The sequence below is a fragment of the Callithrix jacchus genome, chromosome 6, assembly GCF_049354715.1.
Source record: "Callithrix jacchus isolate 240 chromosome 6, calJac240_pri, whole genome shotgun sequence".
Taxonomy (NCBI): domain Eukaryota; kingdom Metazoa; phylum Chordata; class Mammalia; order Primates; family Cebidae; genus Callithrix; species Callithrix jacchus.
In genome coordinates, this window is record NC_133507.1 from 19465794 (window position 1) to 19485133 (window position 19340).

Consider the following 19340-nt stretch of genomic DNA (forward strand, 5'->3'; position numbering starts at 1 on the left):
AAATCTGAGATCCACATGTCATTGGCAGAGCTGCTTTCTTCTGAGCCTTTCGTCTTCTCCCTGTGTCTGCACATGGTTTTCCTGTGATATGTGTGGCCTAATCACTCCTGGTCCTATGAAATTAGGGCCCACCTAATGACTTCATTTGAGCTTAATTCTTTCCCCCCCCCCCCAAGAGATGGGGTCTCGCTATGTTGACAAGGCTGGTCTTGGACTTCTGGCCTCAAGTAGTCCTCCCATCTCTGCTTCAGGAACGCTAGGATTACAGGAAATGAGCCACCATACCTGGCCTTAATTATCTATGTAAAGATGTTGTCTCCAAATACAGCCACATTCTGAGGTACTGGGGGTTAAGGCTTCAATATTTGAATTTGCGGGGGAACGTAATTCAGCAAGTTAGTAAGGAAAGCTTTTGAGAGAGTGTGTCCTATTGGCTTCATTACCATTTTCCACTTTGATGATGATAACCATTTTTTGAGTGTCAGGGATATCATTTCAAAACACTCATTTAGTAATTCATCTAATCCTTACAATACCCCTGTGAGGTTGGTATTATTATTTCCATTTTTGCAGACAAGGAAACTGAGGTACTAAGAAGTTAGGTAAATCTGGCCAGATATGGTGGCTCACTCCTGTAATCCCAGCACTTTGGGAGGCTGAGGCAGTTTGAGACCAGCCTGGCCGACATGATGAAACTCCGTCTACTAAAAATATAAAAACTAACCAGGTGTGGTAGTACATGCCTGTAATCCCAGCTACTCTGGAGGCTGAGGCACAAGCCCAGGAGGTGGAGGTTGCAATGAGCCGGGATCATGCCACTGCACTCTAGTCTGGGCGACAAAGTGAGACTCTATCAAAACAAAAAAAAAGTGATGTAAATTTGCAGACTGCTTCACAGCCACTAACAGGGCGATTCCAGATTGAACCCCATTAAGTCTGATTCCAGAGTCCTGCTCTCGATGTTCACTGCCTGCCTCATATTGCTGATCTTCCCTATGCTGCCTCCAGCTTCAGGCACCAAAACCTTAGTGGTCAAATTCTGGGTTCTTGCCATTTTCCACTCTGTTATATTGTGTGAATGAAATGTCTGTCCCAGGCTTTGATTTCTAGTCACTCTGACCTGTAGCCTGTGTGCCCAGCTACCTGAAGTGAGGCTAATGATGCTCTGGGATGGAGGAGTCACTCTCTAGGGAAATAATTTCATTTGGGCTTTACAAAAAAGAATTGAAGTTATGAACACGTCCTTCTTTCTGGTCTCAGCTGGAAGAGGAGTTGAAGGCACAAATTGAACTGTGGGAACAGGCACATTCAAAGGCCTTTCTGGTAAATGGGCAGAAATTTATGGAGTATGTGGCAGAACAATGGGAGATGCATCGACTGGAGAAGGAGAGAGCCAGACAGGAAAGAGTAAGTAAAACGGTCATCTGAGCAGCCCACAGTCTCTGCCAGGGACCGCGGTTTGTGGAATTGGGAGCCCATGGCAGCTCTTTTTAGCTCTGTCTGCAGAGACATGAGCCTATATTCTAGGCCCTGCTGCTGTTCCCCTTCCAGGCCTGCTTTCTTCCTAAGATTTATCACTGTTGCTTCTGACTTTCACACAGCAACTCAAGAACAAAAAGCAGACAGAGACAGAGATGCTCTATGGCAGTGCTCCCCGAACACCCAGCAAGCGGCGGGGACTGCCTCCCAACACACCTGGCAAAGCACGTAAGGTAAACACAATGCCTAGGGAAGCGCTGATTTCAAGGGAGTGGTAAGGGTAGTCCCAGCCACCTCCTGCAGTCTGTCCTGCAGAGACGGGGAAAGGGTTTTTGTGTCCCTTCACGTTAAGTGCACTTGAGAGTGGATGGAAGGCTGAGTAGTGGCCTCTAGTGATAGTCATGAATGGCCAGCTTTGGTGTGTGCACTTGAGTCCTTGCATTAAACTCAGAGGGGGGCAATGATGGCCAACGTTCTGGTAATGATAAAAGCTTCAGTGGTTTTCTTAAAAACCTGTAATGTTATTTTCCCCCGTAAGGCTAACAGGTGGCCATGTGGTAGCATGTGAAAATGTTCATGCTTACTCTGGAACATGTAATGATTCTTCATCTCTACAGCACAGAGTCAGACAGGACTTCATTATTTTTTTACATTTTGCTTTTAAGACAGAGTTTTCACTCTTGTTGCCTAGGCTGGAGTGTAATAGTGCGATCTCAGCTCACTGCTTCTCCGCCTCCCAGGTTTAAGCGATTCTCTCCTGCCTCAGCCTCCCAAGTAGGTGGGCCTACAGGCACCTGCTGCCACACCTGGCTAATTGTTTTTTTTTTATTAGTAGTAGAGACAGGGTTTCACCATGTTGGCCAGGCTGGTCTTCAACTCCTGACTTCAAGTGAGCCACTGCACCTGACCAGGAATTCTTTATATGCTCTGGATGCAACTCCCTTGCATTACACTAACATCTCCCAGGGGCCAGGCACATTTCCATGGTCCTCAAAGTTTCCTAGTGCCTCTTTGTATGACCTCCCTCCACCCTTCCCTAGCGCCTGGTTTGCCCCCAGCCTCCTAGCTGTGGCTAGCAGGGATTTACTCTCATTAGTTTGTACTTTGAAATATTTTACTTAGAATCCCACAGTATCTGGCTTCTTTCATTTAGTAGATTCATCTCTCTTGCTGCATGTATCAAAAGGTCACTCCTTTTTATTGCTGATCAATATTCCACTATATGAATTTACCAGTTTGCTTGTCCTTTCACCTGCTGACGGGTAATTGGCTGTTTCTAGCTTTTGGCTGTTGGAGGTAGCTGCTATGAACATTTACATCTAAGCCTTTGTATGGATCTATGCTTCATTTCTCTTGGGTAGATACCCGTAAGAGTGGAATAGCTTGGTCATAAGAGATGTCTTGTGCCACAGTGGTTGTACCATTTTACAGTTCCATTTGGTGGCTATAAATAGGCTCTGAAAACTTTTGACAGGTTTCTTCAAAGCTATGCAGTATTAGACACAGCAGGCCCTTTACCATGTAAACCCATCTTCCCTGAACTGACCCCCATACTCATTTCTCTCTAGAGTGGAGACGGATTGCTGGAAATGCTGAGGATGTTCCTGCATGTCAGTAACCCATGTGTTCTTCTCCCTAGCTAAACACCACCGCCATGACCAATGCTACGGCCAATAGTAGCATTCGGCCTATCTTTGGAGGGACCATCTACCACTCTCCCGTGTCTCGACTTCCTCCTTCTGGCAGCAAGGTTAGTATGCCATGTATGAGCACATTCTCAGTGTCCTAGCCTGTTCACCCAGAGGCCCTACCTGCTTGTTCTACATTCTAAGATCTCTGCATTTGGTTCTTATTGATATGCTGGGAGCTGACAGAGGCTAGCTCATCATTCAATAATGGTCCAAAACTAATGTGCAAAAAAATAGAATAGTCACTCTGAGCCCCACTGGTACCATGGAAAGCCCTGGGATGTGTCTGGGAAATTGAAGATCAGGCAGGCGTCTCTGTAGACTCGAGTCCAAGCCCAGTCTTCAGCTGGTGTGGAGCTAGGGCCCCTACATGTGGGTTCCAGCCCAGTGACACTGTGTTTCTAAACATGCCAAGTACTCATTAGAGACGTGGAAAGTATGTGGTAAAACACATCCAGTCTTTCAAATATTTTATTAGGCTATGCTCCAAGATAGGTGTCCTGTAAATCAAGAATTCATATTTTTAAAAAACTTTTTTCTAGAGACAGGGTTTTGCCATGTTGCCTAGGCTGTTCTTGAACATGTGGCCTCAAGCAGTCCTCCTGCCTTGGCCTCCCAAAGTGTTGGGATTATAGGCATGAGCCACTCACACCTGGCCCCATATTTTCAACTAAAAAGTATAGGACTACAGACATGAACATGAAGGTAGTCTCAGCCTTTAACTAGTGCAGGTATTTGTGTGTGTGCGTGCATGCACGTTCGCTAGGATGATACATGCATCTCTTTCCTTTCTCTGCAGCCAGTCGCTACTTCCACATGTTCAGGGAAGAAAACGCCCCGTGCCGGCAGGCATGGAGCCAACAAGGAGAACCTAGACCTCAACGGCAGCATCCTGAGTGGTGGGTACCCCGGCTCAGCCCCCATCCAGCGCAACTTCAGCATTAACTCTGTTGCCAGCACCTATTCTGAGTTTGCGGTAATTCACCTTTTCTAATATCTACCAGTCTCTGGGGAGCACACAGTTGGGGCAGAGTGGGTATCTTCCGAGGGGCACCCAGGCTGTTAGCTAGGGCAGCTACCTTGGAGGCTGAGAATCCCTTTCCTGCTTTGACCATGGCAGGGTGGGTGTGATTTAAAGCAGGTGGTATATAGGAAGGAAGTTGGCAGCAGCAACTAGACATTTAACCTGGATCCTTCTCCTTAATATATACCATTCCCTGGCTGCGGGAGGTGACCCCTCTATCTCTGCCCTGGTGCTCTCTTGGTGGAGTTCTTGGTAACTGTCTTAATTCTTTGTTCTTAGAAGGATCCGTCCCCCTCTGACAGTTCCACTGTTGGGCTTCAGGTCTGTATGGCAACCCCTGCATGTCCCTTTTGAAATTCATCTGTCATCTGCTGGCTTCATTCATCTGGGTATAGGGCTACACTAACCGGTCATCTCGGCAGTGTTTCAAAGGAAGCAAGAATTCCTCTCATGGACTCAAAAAACACATCTGACTTACATTCATTACAGATTAGCCTAATGATTAATAAGAAAACTTGTCAGACTTGAATTGGATTCTCAGCCTCTAATGTCAGGCAGTTTTTAAAAATTGTGTTTACGGAAAGCCTTAACCCTCCCCAGTTGTGACCTCAAAGGCCTGCAATAGCTGGAAGGAATAGAGGCCCCATCACTCGGGGAGGGGAGCCCCAGCTGTGTGCTGCCGACAGTGAGGCTCTTGGCCTGTGTGCTGATTATTTCCTGGAGTATATGCCTTCTTAACCCCTCAGGGCTGAATCGCCAGCTCTGTCTCCTCTCAGCTAACTAATGCTGATTTCCTCACCTTTGCCTCTTTCTATACATTGAGCTATTGACGAAGAGATGAAGCACTGGAGAAAAGGTTTTCCAGAATGCTCTTCACTTTCTAGTACCCTACTCTGTATTTGCTAACACCTAACAACAATGCCTTTTACTGAATCTGTGTTCTCTCAATATTTTACTAGGGAGAGGTGAGGCTGTCCCTTACCCTTGAGGGGATATTGAGTGAAACCCTAGCCTGCCTCTTCTCCTGATGGCCGCAGAGATGGAGAACAGAACCGGCCGGCCAAGGCTGTGACTGGTTTTGATCACAAACTGGCTTCTTACTCTGGCATGTTTTCAAATTATGTGGCTGGTGGTGCTTCCACCTATAAACGTGGGTGTGTGTCACTGTGGCCAACTGATTGCTGGACAGAGGTCCAGCTTTCTCTTTCTGCTTGTTCACCCAAGGCCCATTTCATCTACATGAGGCTGAAATGTACCTGCCCATCTCTGTGGCTAGTCCTAGGCAGGTTCATCTGGTTTGGTTGCTATAGCTGATAGACTCCACCAGGCAGCACCCAAGCCACTAAACTAACCTCTGCTCACATCTTTCTCAACGGCTATACCATGTGCTCCAGCATGAGATCAAATCACCAGCAGGTTACAAGGCCCTCAGCCCCAGGGATTGGTAGATATATGTTCTGGCCCATTATTTTATAAAGGGCCCATAAGATTAAAGCTTGTTGCCTACTTACCTTGACAACTCTAATGTAGCTTTGTGAAGTTTAGTCGTGTGTCAATGACAGGGATATATTCTGAGACTGAAATTGCCCCACCACAGGGTACACATTTCATAGAGTGTACTTAACAGTCCTAGACAGTACAGCCTACACACCTAGACTATGGGGGTTGGTGTTTTCCTCCCAGGCTACAAACCTTTGCACCATGTTACAGAATACTGTGGGCAATTGTGGGTTTTGATTCAGGCTATTCCTGGGATATTGTAGGCAATTGTAACACAGTGGTAAGTATCTGTGTATCCAGACATAGAAAAGGTACAGTAAAAATATGGCATAATCTTAGAGGACCACATGGTAGATGTAGCCTGTCATTAACTGTCATTATGCCGTGCATGACGGTGTGAAGGATTTCCCTTCTGTGAGAGATAACAGAATGGACTGGCTGAGGAAAGAGGTCACGGGCATGGGTGTATCGCTCTATGACTAATAGAATGGTGCTCCTAATGCAACCTATGCTGCGCTAGGGATCTCAGAGAAACTGCCTTCAGGGGACCTTTTGCTGACACTTACCCATACTTAGAAGGGCGGGGCATGTGGGATAGAGGCAGTATTGCCACTGATGTTACTTGTTTTTCAACAGCGAGAACTTTCAAAGGCTTCCAAATCTGATGCTACTTCTGGAATCCTCAATTCAACCAACATCCAGTCCTGAGAAGCCCTGAGCAGTCAACCAGCTGTGGCTTCCTGTGCCTCATTATATGGGGGAACTTTAGTTTTTCTTCAGCTTAGGCATGCTCAAAACCCTAGCCTTGGACAGGCTCCATGAACATAGGCCTATTTAGAGATGTAATGAGCGTTACAGATGAGTCCACCACAGGTTTAGTGGTCCTAGGAGACTTAGTTTTGACTTGAAAAGTTTACGGCAGAAAGTGCAAATTTTAGCATATGGGGCCTGACTTCTTCTCTACCACATAATTCTACTTCCTGAAGTGATCAAAAGCTTGTTTTATTTCACCAGTGTAGGAAAATGATTAACTGTGCCCATCCCTAGGGTAATTTTGGCTTGTGTACTTGCAATTAGTAATTAACATCTTTTTTGTTTAGGGATGTTCAGTTAATGCTGTAGCTATCAGCTTTGCTCTCACCTGAAGGCTCGTCCCCACCACACAGGACAGCCTCCCTCCTGATGAGAATGGCTGTGTGTGTCCAAAGTTGAGATGGCCTGCCCTACTACTGCCAAAGAGGTGACAGGAAAGTGGGAGCTGTTATGTTAGATTGTGTTCAGTTCTGTTATGCAGTGCAACACCCTTTGTTGGCGGTATGTATGTATGAACACACGTGCTCGTTGGAACTCTTTCCTCAGCATTTGTCCCTGGCTCCAGTCTCCCCACTCCTGTGTCTGCTATGCTCGAGTTCTTCTATCCCTGCAGCTGCCAGCCACATCGGAGGCTGTTTGTTCCGATGGGTTGGGTTATCTTTGTCATGGAGATCTGGAACTTTGCACATGTCACTATGGGGGAGTTGTTTCTACTCTTGCATCTGCGATGAGGTACCCTCTTTGCCGACCCTCTCAATCACTACTCTTCCTCAAGCACTATTTATTCTTCCTCTGTCTGCCTGAACCAGTACTACTGTCAACATAGTGTAAATGGTTCTCAGAAGCTTACCAGTGTGGACTTGGTCTGTGTCAGCCATGCTGTTTTTAAAACACATAGAGAATTATTCTTAAAAATAAATTAAAATCTGTATACTTACATTTCAAAAGGATACAGTGTGGTGGTTCATGTTTTTTCCCTGGTCGCTTTTTGGTTGGTCTCTGTGAAAACCAGAAACAGAAAAGACTAAAAAAAGGATCTAGAAATTTTTAGTCACAAGTGTTAATTTTTTTGAATCTCACTGTCTCCCAGGCTGGAGGTGCAGTGACACTATATCTTACCTCACTGCAACCTCCACTTCTCAGGTTTAAGTGATTCTCCTGCCTCAGCTTCCCGAGTTGGTGGGATTACAAGTGCCCACCATCACACCTGGCTAATTTTTGTGTTTTTAGTAGAGATGGGGTTTCACCATGTTGGCCAGGCTGGTCTTGAATTCCTGACATCAGGTGATCTGCCTGCCTTGGCCTCCCAAAGCGCTGGGAAGACATGTGTAAGCCACTGCACCCAGCCAAGTGTGACTTCTTTTTTTAATCTTTTCTGGTACATTCCTAAATTAACATCTCATTCTCACAAGTTTTTGTGGGAAATAAATAAAAAATCTAACCCCTAATGTGAAAAGAGCAGAGGGAGTCCTAGGAAGCTTCTGGCTTCAATGCCTGTTGTCTCAATGTGGGAGTCAACAGTGTTAATAAGGGAGGATGGACAGAAACTGTACACCTGTGAAGGTTAAAACCGAAGAACCACCACCACAGTCAAGTCACCAAGCATCTCCATCAGAAGTTTCCTCCCAGTCCTTTCTTATTCCTCCTGCCCAGCCTCGCCCTGCCCAGCACTCACCAACTTCTTGCTGTTATTACAGATTAGTTTGCATTTACTACAGTTTTATGTAAGTACAATCACACAGCATATACTGTTTTGGTGTCGCTCTTTCACTGCTTTGAGGTTGACCCATACTGTTTCTTATATCCATAGTTTTTTTTTGTTTTTTGCTTAGTATTCCATGGTGTAGATACACCATTTTTTTCACCTGTGAGATTTTTCACATTTGGCTTTTCTCCAGTTTTTGGCTATTAAAAACAAGGCTGCTATACATATTCATATACAAGTCTTTGTATGTATATATATTTTTCCAGATAAATACCTAGGAGTGAAACTGCTGGATCACATCTATGGTAGGTATACAGTTAACTTTTTAAGAAATGCCAAGCTGGGACAGGTGCCGTGGCTCACACCTGTCATCTCAGCACTTTGAGACCAAGGTGGGAAGATCACAAGGTCAGGAGTACAAGACCAGCCTGGCCAACATGGTGAAACCCCATCTCTCCTAAAAATACAAAAATTAGCTGAGCATAGTGGCGTGCTTCTGTAATCCCAGCTATTCAGGAGGCTGAAACAGGAGAACTGCTTGAACTCAGGAGGGGGAGGCTGCAGTGAGCTGAGATTATGCCACTGCACTCCAGCCTGAGTGACAGAGTGAGACTCCATCTCAAAAAAGCCAAACTGTTTTCCAAAGCACAGTACCATTTTACACTCCTAGCAGTAATGTATGAAGGTTTCGGTTTCTCCACATCTTCACCAACAGCTGGTATGTTCAGCCTTTACATAATTCTACTTATTCTGTGTATGAAGTGGTGTCTCACTGGTTTTCATTTACAACTCCCTAATGCCTTTTCATATGCTTAGTTGCCATCCCTTCTGTCGTCTGTCAACTTTTGCCCATTTTAAAAAGTGGCTTGGCCGGGCATGATGGCTCATGCCTATAATCCTAGAACTTTGAGAGGTTAAGTCAAGTGGATCGCTTGAGCCCAGGAGTTCGAGACTAGCCTGGGCAACATGACACAACCCCATCTCTACTAAAACTACAAATATTAGACGTGGTGGCAGGTGCCTGTAGTCCCAGCTACTTGGGATGATTGCTTGAGCCCAGGAGGCAGAAGGTGCAGTGAGCCAAGATCGCAGGTGCACTCCAGCCTGGGCGACAGAGAGACCCTGTCAAAAAAAAAAAAAAAAAGCCTACAATGAAACAGCACTTCACATCCATTAGGATGGCTATTAACCAAAAAAAAAAGAAAACAAGTGTTGACATGGATGTGGAGAAATTAGGATCTGTGTGCACTTCTAGTGAGAATGTAAAATGAGGCAGCCTCTGTGGAAAACAGTAGGGCAGTTCCTCAAAAAATTAAACAATTACCACACAACCAAGCAATTCCGCTCTGGGTATATATCCAAAAGAACAGAAGCAGAGAATCAAAGAATTGTACACCCATGTTCACAGCAGCACTATTCACAGTAGCACTACTCACCTATCCACCAATGCACAGACAGATGAATACAGCGCAGTGCATACATTTAACAGAATCGTAGCCTTTAAAAGGCAGGAAGTCCAGATACATAAGCGACATCATGGATGAATTTGGAGGACAGGCTTCTAAGTGAAATAAGCCAGTCATGAAAAGACAAGTACTATGGGATTCCACTTACATAAAGCACATAGGGTAGTCAGAATTACAGAAACAGAAGGTAGAATGGTGGCTGCCAGGGGCTGGGAAGGGGAGTGGGGAGTTCGGTATTTAATGCGCAGTTTCACCATGGAATGATGAAAAACTTATTCAAATGCATAGGGGTGGCAGCTACACAACAGTGAAAGGATATGTCACTCAACCATATCCTTAAAAATGGTTAAACTAATTTTTCTATTGAACAAAAATTTTATGTTCAGTATATTTTACCACAATAAAAAAAGCTTAAAGACCCCATGGGTGGGAAATATTTCCTAAACCACACACACATGCACAAATATAAATTAACCATAAAGAATTAACATTTTATCAAAATAAGCTGACATCTGTAAAGCACTTTGAGCCTTACCTGGCATGGAGCAAGCACCATCTAAGTATTAAATAAAAATTGGTACTATCCAGAGACAAACAACAAACAGAAGATATTCTAAATACTAACAATCAAAAGACTGTATCTGAAATATACAAAAGAAAAGTCACTAAGAGAATACCAAACCTGAACAGGTGCTCTGTAACAGAAAACTCCAGTGGCCAACCAACAGATGAACTCAGCCTCAAGCAATCCCCCCCAGCCTCCCAAAGTGCTGGGACTACAGGTGTGAGCCACCATGACCTGCCATCCAATACACAAATGAAAAACTACTCAACCTCATCAGTATTCAGGGAAATGCAAATTAAAATCAATACGCATCTACCTGACACAGTCAACCCCACACTGCTGGTGGGAAACAGTTATCTAGTGAAATTAAAGGCATCTCTTGGCTTAGCAATTCAACTCAATGTTCTGCAGAGGAACGTGTGCACATGTGCACAACACTGCTCCAAGTATTACGTGGAATGACCAAAATCAGAAACGATAAAGATGACTATCGACAAGACTGTATCACTTGAGGTATACAACGGACCACCACATAGCATTAAAAGTGAATGAACTCCAGGACCCAACAAGGATCGCTCACACAATGCTGAGTGACAAAAATGACACAAAAGCACATATACAGGACGATTCCATTTACCTAACACTCAAAAGCAAACACCTACATTGAATAAAAATGCATACAAGAACGGCAAAATTCAAACGAAAACCCAGAAGGGACTGAAAAGGAAGATGACCTGGAACGTGCTCCCATCTCAGCTGCACATCAAATTTCCCTGGGTGAGGTGGGCGGAGCTTGGACTCTACCACTATCTAGGCCACACCCCCAGAGGCTTTGCTTTCACTGTCAGGATGCTGACCTTGGGCAGCAGTTTTCGATGGTCTCCAGCTGTTTCTAAAGCAGACAAGTTTAGGACCATGCCTGAAGGTGAAGGCAAAGACTGTGATGGAGAGGGGCAAATACAGGGCCCTTGGGGTGCAGGCAATAGTTTTCCTTGACCCAGATGGGAGTTTCACAGGTGTTTTACATATACATACGCAAGTCAGCTCTTCCCTTTCTCCACAGCATACACGTAGGTGTTCCAGGGCCCACAGGTGATGGCCTTTACTTGGAGTTGTTTATCTACGAAGTAGTCTACTCGGCGGGGCCGATCCCAGCTGCTGGTGTCCTCATGGCCTAGCTGTCCATATTTACCTAAAACGAAACCAGCCCCTTTGCATCGTTTCCACCGGGTCTTGCTGCTTTCCCTCCAGGAAGGCACCCAGACTATCCAATGAGACGCTGGGATTATGCCCCATTGCTCTGTGACTCCAGGAGACCCAAGAGCCAGGTAACCCTGGGGATCCCCAAAAGGCCAGTAGCAACCAGCCACTCCAGGCTTCCCTGCTACCCAAGTTAAGATGTTCAGAGCACACATTTCCATTGTATATTTTTCTCTATCCAGTGTCAGATCCACAAAACGGTGCTTTGTAAATGCTGATTGGACATTTCCTTCAGTGTTTCAGAGAGCTAGCTGGGTGGCACTGACATCTCCTCCATGACCCCATTGTCTGGTCTTGGGAGTATGCCTACATCTGTTCCAACCCCAGGGACGGGGCGGTCCTGGTATTCCCAGTGACCTGGCCAAGGCCCCTGCTTCCTCTAGTCTTGGCGGCTTTGTCACCTGCCCTGTACTCCCAGAGCTTTCCTCCCCTTGGTTTCAGGGTCACAAAAACAATCCTTTTACTTACCCCAGCCCCAGGTGTACAGGTCCCCTGTTCCTGAAAGCAAAAGGTCAGTAGCTGGCATCTGTCCAGCCTGGCTTGGCACAGCCCACAGCTAGCACATTGCAATCCTCATGAGATACAACTGGTGTGGATAACATATTCTCTTAACAACTGGCTGATCACATGCAGCATGGTAGAGAATCCTGAAGGAAACTCCTGTGTCAAGGTACCAAGCGCATGCCAGACTGGCCAGGCTGTGCTGTCAGAGGCGGCGGTGCACAGAGGCAAGAGAGCATCAGCCTCCCTCCAGAAGGAAGAATCCTCTGGGTCTGACAGGCTGGGGAGCTACTGCGAAACCACACAGTGGTTGGGGCTTATCCACTGAGCAAGGCAGCTTGCTCTGTAGGAGCCACAGAAGCCTTAAGACATTGGTTTTTCCGCGACCACACCCCTTTCTGCAGACACCAGCTCAAGTGAGCAGAGTGCCTTCCTGCGCCATCCTGAACCACCCTCCAGTCACACTCACGTGTCACCACAGCCGTGTGCCTGGATCCACAGCTGGCCTTGATTGCATCTGAGCCCAGGGGGAGATCCAGTAGAGCTGGGAAGGGCTGGACAGCTATGAAGGGGGCAGGGGCTCCATCCTCAGCCCCCGCCATTCTCTTCACCTGGGAGCCATCTGCATTCAGTCCTGTGGCTTTAAAATGATAATGATGTCAACACCGAGCCCTGAGCTAAGCCTTATTCACGCAGTCACTTATTACCACAACGGCTGAGGCACACGACTGCCTGGCTCCAAAGCTGGTGCTCCCAACTCCAGCGTTCTGCAGGCAGGTCTGGCACTCTTGGCACAAGTGTGGTGCCAAGGCTGGCATCAGCCTTGCCAATGCTCATAAGGGCTCGCATGCTCCATCTGAGAATGTAGCTCTCAGGCCACCATTCAGCCAGGAGTCAGGAATGACAGCCACATCCTGGGGCCGTGGCTGTGGGAGTCGAGTTGACCCTCACCTTCCCTTGCAACTGTCTCCCCATCCTCTGCCAGGCTCCTGGTAGGCAGGGCCAGCTGCCCTGATTCATTCCAGCCCCAGATATAGATATCCCCAGTTTCTGAAAGAGATCAAAGGGACACATTAACAGTCTGGGAACCCCCTGCATCCATCCAAACACCCCTTCCCATCCGCTCCTGGGGACAACCAAAGCCAGCCTGACCAGGGTAGTGCTCCAGGCCAAGGTGCTTCCCCTCTGGCCCCAAGGGCTTGTCTTAGGTTCCCATCCCCTCAATGGCTTCAGGTCACCCTTTAAGTCCCTCACTGAACCTTCCACTTTCGTTCTTATGCTGCTAAATTGCCCCTCATTTCAGAGAAGTGTCCCTCAAAGTGCCCCAAAGGTCTCCCTTTCAAAACCACTGGGCTTGGGCCAGGTGCAGTGGCTCATGCCTGTAATCCTAGCACTTTGGGAGGCTGAGGTGAGTGAATCACTTGAGCTCAGGAGTTCGAGGCTAGCTTCAGCAACATGGTGAAATCCCTGTCTCTAAATAAACAAAACCACCCCTGGGGCTGGCTTGTGCCCTTTTCCTCTCACCCACAGCGGGTCCTGTAGAAAGCCATGTGCAGCTCGCGCCTTCCCAGCCGCATACACTATAGCTTTTTGGTTGGAACAGCCGCTTAACACTAAACATCTCTAACAGCAGCAGCTGCTTTTATGAAGTGCTTAATCCATGCCGATGTTTTATGTGCTTTTCAAATAGAATCACTTAATTTGCACAACAGCCCTACACGGTATCGCCACTTACGCAGCATCCCTATTTTATTCACGAGACAGCTGAGGCACAGAGTGGTTACGTACCAGGCCCAAGGTCCCAGGGTCTGAGCAAGGATCTGGAACTAAGAAGCCTGGCTGGATGCCCATGCTTCAACCTCTACACCAACCTAAAGGCCTCGAATTCCTTCTAGACCTTGAGTGCGAGGCATCCCACTGGGCTATTTCCAGCCCTCTGGTCTCTTCTCTCCAGCCCAGGTTTTTTTTTTTTTTTTTTCCTTTTTTTGAGACAGAGTCTCGCTCTGTCACCTAGGCTGGACTCACCATAACCTCTGCTTCCCAGCTCAAGCGATCCTCCAACCTCAGCCACCCAAATAGCTGGGACCACAGGCACCAGCCACCATGCCCAGCTCATTTTTAAATTTTTTGTTGAGACAAGATTTCACCAGGCTGGCTCAGCTCAGGGTTGGCAACCAGCCCAGGCCCATTCTATGAAAATATGGTGGGAGGGAAGGCATTGCTAAGTTTGTTTTGTTTTGTTTGGGACGGAGTCTCGCTCTGTCACCCAGGTTGAAGTCCAGTGGTGAGATCTCGGCTCACTGCAACCTCCACCTCCCAGGTTCAAGCAATTCTCCTGCCTCAGCCTCCTGAGTAGCTGGTATCACAGGCACCTGCCACCTCGCCTGGCTTTTTGTATTTTTAGTAGAGACAGGGTTACACCACGTTGGCCAGGATGGTCTCAATCTCCTGACCTCGTGGATCCACTCGCCTCAGCCTCCTAAAGTGTTGGGATTCCAGGTGTGAGGCACTGTGCCCAGCCAACACTGGTACTGTCTTAAGCCTCCCGGTGATCTAAGTAGCAGCCAAAAGAAAAGCCCCAGACACAGACACAACTCACCTGCTCTCAGCCTCACCCTCTCTGCATGCGCTCTAACAGCCTAGGAGGGAGCTGCACCTGGACCACTAATCAGACCTCCTCACTCTGGCCAGCGCGGCACCATCACCGGACCACAGCCAGCAGCATCCTGGGGTCTGATGGGCACCCAGCATCTACTCTGTGCCACACATCCTGGCTCTGCCCTCTTCTAGGCCATTTATAAGCATTCTATCATTGCTGGCCTTCAGGTCTCTCATCTTAGCCTTCTTGTCAAATTTGTTTCTTCTAGAATTGAAGCCATGAGGCTACAAACTGTCCTGCAAATGGAACCCTGAACATCCTTGGCTGGTGTTTGATATGTTCGTAGACATTTTAACATCAGCTTATCAATTTCTATTAAAAAAGAGAATTTTCGTCATGATCGCATCAGAACTATACATCAGTAAGGGAAGAACTGATGTCTTAACAATATTTCTGCAGGACGTCTGAGATACATTCTTTGTGATTTTGGATAATACAGAGAAATATGTCCTGTTGGTTTTTCAGTCACTGTGACAGCCTGACACTTGTTTCACTCCGGAACAATGCGGCCAACACTAAACCAACTTATAGAGAACCCACAGTTCAGTTTTACTCAGAGCAAAGAAAAAAGAAACTTTCAATCATACTAGAAGAAACTCGGCTATAGATTTGGAATCTGTACTCAAACTACACATGCAATGAGGACAATATTCTGCTAATCAATTTACTTACTGCATTTGTCTACTGTTTGTCTAATATTAACAATTATAAACAGAGCAGTGCAACTAGTATTTGGAACGATCCTTACAGTGTTACAGTGTCAGGCACAACATTTCTTTTTCTTTTTTTTTTTGCCACTTATAGAGAACCCACAGTTCAGTTTTATTCAGAGCAAAGAAAAAAGGCTGCAACTGCAGCCTGTCTCCGCTCTCCTTGGCTCGGCTGCCCCCTCAACCCCATACTCTCTTGGCAACACTGTAGAAAGAGTCCTGGCTGGGAGCAGGTGGGGATGGGAGGGGCGGTGAGACCAGTATCAGAGAAGCTAGGAACACATGCCAGAACACAGGTGTGAGTGAGCGATGGTGGAGGCGGAGGCGGCTGAGGGTGAGGGGTACTAAAGAGTCAGAACTGACCGGGCGATGGACCGATGAGTGTGGAAGGAGGCCTGGGTAGGCCACCCACCCAAACTAGAAAACAGGAGGAAGGTTTGCACAAAATCACCAGCTCATGTGGAGAAGCACCGTCACTCACCACTCACGCACACAGAATGCCAGCCCCCCGCGGCCACCTCAGCCATGGCTAGGCCCTGCAACGCCTCCAAGGGCCTTGGCTCCAGCTCTGCCTCCAGGGTCCCATGGCCCAGCTGTCCATGCCTGAGCAAGAGAGACCCGCGTCAGCTACAGTCACACTACGGGGTCCCCCTGTGCTTGCTTCTCCAGTCACCAACCCTCACCTGCCCCCACCCCCACCCCCACTCACCTGCCCCCGCCCCAGGAGAACACCTGGCCCACCGCGTCCAGCAGCAATGCGTGCTCCGCTCCCAGCTCCAGCTGGCGCACCCGCAGCTCCGGAGCCAGAGGCCGGTAGAAGGGGGGCCGCGGGCTCACATAGGCACGGGCGCTGGGCAGCAGGGGCAGCCTCCCAGCCTGGGCCTCACCGCCCGGATCGCCTTCCCCTTCGGCTTCCGGCACCACATCCTGGGCCCACAAGGGCTCCCCCCGCAGGGCAGAGCCTGGCGCCCAGGCCTGCAGTAACGCCCCCGACCCGGGCCCGGCGCGCAGCACCACGAGGAGCCCCTCCGAGGCCCACGCGTCCCTGCAGCTTCCCGCTGCGCCGCTAGTTGAGCCCGACAGCTCCAGGCGGCCTCCACCTGCGGACCGAAGAGCGAAGAGCGGGCTGGGGAGGGGAAGGGATATGTCCCGGGGACCTAAAATTAAGGGCGGCGCTGGGGGCTGGTCTAGATTGGAAAAGGGTCTAGGGCAGAATGGAGGTGGGAATGGGGACCAAACCAGAATGTGGGGCTGGCGGCCTGAACCGGAGAAACACCCTGGACTGGCCGCAGTGGTGCGGAGAGGGGTCCAGGAGCTTGATTGGAGTAAGCGGGGACGGCCGGGGAGTGCTCACGGGTCACGAAGGCGGTGTAGCTCCAGCTCGCGCTCACGCGGCGGATGTCGACGCCCACGTGCAGCGGCTCGGGGCTGCGCACCTGGCGCCCGCGTCCGGAGCCCGGCGCCTGCCCGAAGCCGCAGAAACCGAAGCCGAACCAGGCCCCCCGCGGCTCCTCCGCCATGTCCCGGCAGCGCCTTCTGCAGGCCGCCACCTGGTTGTGGCGGACCCGCTAGTAGCACGCTGGCTAGTCTCTGGCCTTCCAGGGGCTGGAGCTACCTTATCTGTAAAATGGGGAAACTGTCATTCTCCAGACTACAAAGGCAGACGATGTCCGTGCCTCGAAGGTTCGCTGAGCAGGCGCCTTAGCTACTGCCTTACAGGATTTACAAAGATTCTCAAATATCCAGTGGGGCATTTCCCTGTCCTCCCTTTTGGCTTAAGCTCAGCGTGCCACAAAGTGGGTACAAAGTGGCCTGCCCTTTAGGCACTAGACTAGGATCCGGGCGCCCCCGACACTCCCACCCCGTCCCGCAGCTTCCCAGCATCTGGCACTTTATTCCATGTAATCTTGGGAACCAAAATTGTCCTGTTTTAGAGGAGATTCCCAGAGAAAGTAACTCTTACACAATCATACAGCTAGACAGAGTGGCAGAGGGCTGAAATCAGATTCCCCCCAACTCCGCACACAGTGCTCTGCCCCCCCACCCCACAGTGGAACGCAGAAGAGCACGTGGGAGGCAGTGCCCTGCACAGGTTACCAACACCTCGCGGTGCCTTGTGACCTTAGCCAATTAACCCGAGTCCAACCACATTTTTTTCAGTTTACAAAGGGAGGAGGGGGCGGTGCTGTTTGAACCTACCTCACAGAATTGCTTGTAATAAATGCAAAGAAAAGGTTTGGTGCCAGTACATACACCATGATAAACACAGTATTAGCTTACTAAATCCAGTATTTAACGTTGACCAAAAAAAAAAAAATCCCTGGATATCTTACTGGTTTTGAGAAACTTACACAGTCACAATTTAAACTGTACCTTATCTAGTCATTTATTCGTCCCCCAAGCATTTACTGAGCGATCCTCCTCTGGGTCAGTGAGGACAGCTGTCTGCTCCCAAGGAGGTAACCCTTAAATGGGGAGAGAAACGCAATCTCGTGGTTCCAACAGCAACGCCACTTGAAGCAGGTTAGGCTGGAGCAGGCTTTTTACTATTATTATTATTATTTATATAATAGAGACAGGGATCTCAGTATCTTGTCCAGGCTGGTCTCGAACGCCTGGGCTCCAGCGATCCACCCGCTTCGGCTTCCCAAAGTGTTGAGATTACAGGCGTGAGCCGCATAGCCCGGCTGAAGCGCAATTGCACAGGCATTTTCAGGCCTCTGACGTCAGATCTTAGATCTCTCCTGCGACCCCAGCTCCTGGGCTCCTAAACCCCCATTTCCCAACCCAAGGGGGCCTCTGACCTTGATCTTGACCCTATGCCCTCTACCCTCTCGGCAGGTCCTTCCGGTGGGCAGCCTTGGTTGGAGACAACGCAGAGGCGCAGAGCGGCCGCCTCGACATGGCCGCCCGCCCAGCCGGCGCCGACGTCACGCGGAGAAAAGGTTTGAAGAGCGCGCGGGGCAAGGCGGCCAATTGGCTCAGTCCCGTTCACCTTCCCACGGGGGCCTTTCTGGTTCCCGAGGTCCCTAGGTCTAGGCCAGGGCGCCGCTGCCAGGTCTGTGAAATGGGCTGAAACCTCCAGCGGGCGTTGCCAAGGCAGAAGTTGGACCAGATGGTCCCGCCCCTGCAGGCAACCGCGGGGCATGGAGCTCAGATTAGAACCACCGAGAAGACGCGCATTAAGACCCGAGCTATAGGGCTGGCGAGGAGTGACCCCCAAGGCGGACGGACCCCGCCACCAACCTGAATCCGGGAACCTCGGCACCTCGGAACCAGACACGCGCCGGACCCGAGCCCAAACTGGAAGCAGCTTTTGACTTTCCACTGATTGGCTCGGGGCCCGCCACGTGCCTCTGTCGAGCCAATGAGCCTCACGTGGGTTTAGCCCTCCCGGAAACAGGCTGGGGAGGTGGGAAGCCGGCTCGGCCCACGCAGCGCTTTAACCAGGCTCAGCGGGCCTCCAACCCTAACCCCGTCCCCCGCCCCCTCCTTCCCCCCGGCCAAGCGCCCTCTCAGCGGAGGCCACAAAGGACTCCTAATATAAAGACAAACGTATTGAAGGCCCAGCATATGGGGTCTGTACCCAAACGATTTGTTTCTTCTAATAGTTTATTTTTTGAGACAGGGTCTCACTCTGTCACCCAGGCCACACTCTGCTAGGCAGGAATATCGGCTCACTGTACTCTCTACCTTCCGAGTAGCTGGGATTACAGGTGCAGGCCACCACACTCCCATTTTTTTTTTGGCATTTTTAATAGGGAAAGGGTTTCACCATGTTGCCCAGGCTGGTCTCAAACTCCTGACCTCTAGTGATCGACCCGCCCCAGCCTCTCAAAGTGCTGGGATTACAGGCTTGACGCACTGCACCTGTCGAGTTTCTTATTAACTTTCTATGCCCCTTCATCCGGCCAGTAGGATTAAGCAGCAGTTGGGGGCCGTGATTGGGGAATCCATTGAATTCCTTCCA

At 49.1% G+C, this 19340-nt stretch overlaps 2 protein-coding genes across 31 annotated transcripts in view; one reads left to right on the top strand and one right to left on the bottom strand.

Moving 5' to 3' along the window:
- PRC1 (protein regulator of cytokinesis 1) overlaps positions 1-7451 on the top strand; it is a 24178-nt gene extending 16727 nt beyond the window's left edge. For 3 of the 16 annotated variants that reach the window (XM_078326803.1, XM_002749111.7, XM_008998376.5), the window contains 6 exons: positions 1261-1407; positions 1602-1712; positions 3119-3229; positions 3967-4143; positions 4471-4512; positions 6328-7451. In XM_078326803.1, the coding sequence (XP_078182929.1) occupies positions 1261-1407; positions 1602-1712; positions 3119-3229; positions 3967-4143; positions 4471-4512; positions 6328-6399 (660 nt within the window). In that variant the 3' untranslated portion in view covers positions 6400-7451. The remainder of the gene's footprint in view (positions 1-1260; positions 1408-1601; positions 1713-3118; positions 3230-3966; positions 4144-4470; positions 4513-6327) is intronic. The other 13 variants (XM_078326805.1, XM_008998379.5, XM_008998377.5 and 10 more) reach the window with 7 other exon arrangements.
- The window catches only part of RCCD1 (RCC1 domain containing 1), a 22631-nt gene extending 3956 nt beyond the window's left edge, over positions 1-18675 (bottom strand). For 2 of the 15 annotated variants that reach the window (XR_013518695.1, XR_013518700.1), the window contains exons 1-11: positions 18617-18675; positions 18175-18497; positions 17744-17835; positions 16725-16990; positions 16080-16470; positions 15852-15973; positions 12953-13051; positions 12471-12641; positions 11969-11998; positions 11276-11432; positions 7443-7503 (exon numbers count right to left, since the gene is read on the bottom strand). Coding sequence is in view for 2 of the 15 variants with exons in the window: in XM_078326807.1 (XP_078182933.1) it covers positions 11281-11432; positions 11969-11998; positions 12471-12641; positions 12953-13051; positions 15852-15973; positions 16080-16470; positions 16725-16890 (1131 nt within the window). In the remaining 13 variants the exon portion in view is untranslated. Of the gene's footprint in view, positions 1-285; positions 344-724; positions 851-3608; positions 7504-11275; positions 11433-11968; positions 11999-12470; positions 12642-12952; positions 13052-15851; positions 15974-16079; positions 16471-16724; positions 16991-17743; positions 18498-18616 lie in introns of those variants that run through there. The other 13 variants (XR_013518693.1, XR_013518696.1, XR_013518694.1 and 10 more) reach the window with 11 other exon arrangements.
- Positions 18676-19340: the final 665 nt, after the last annotated feature.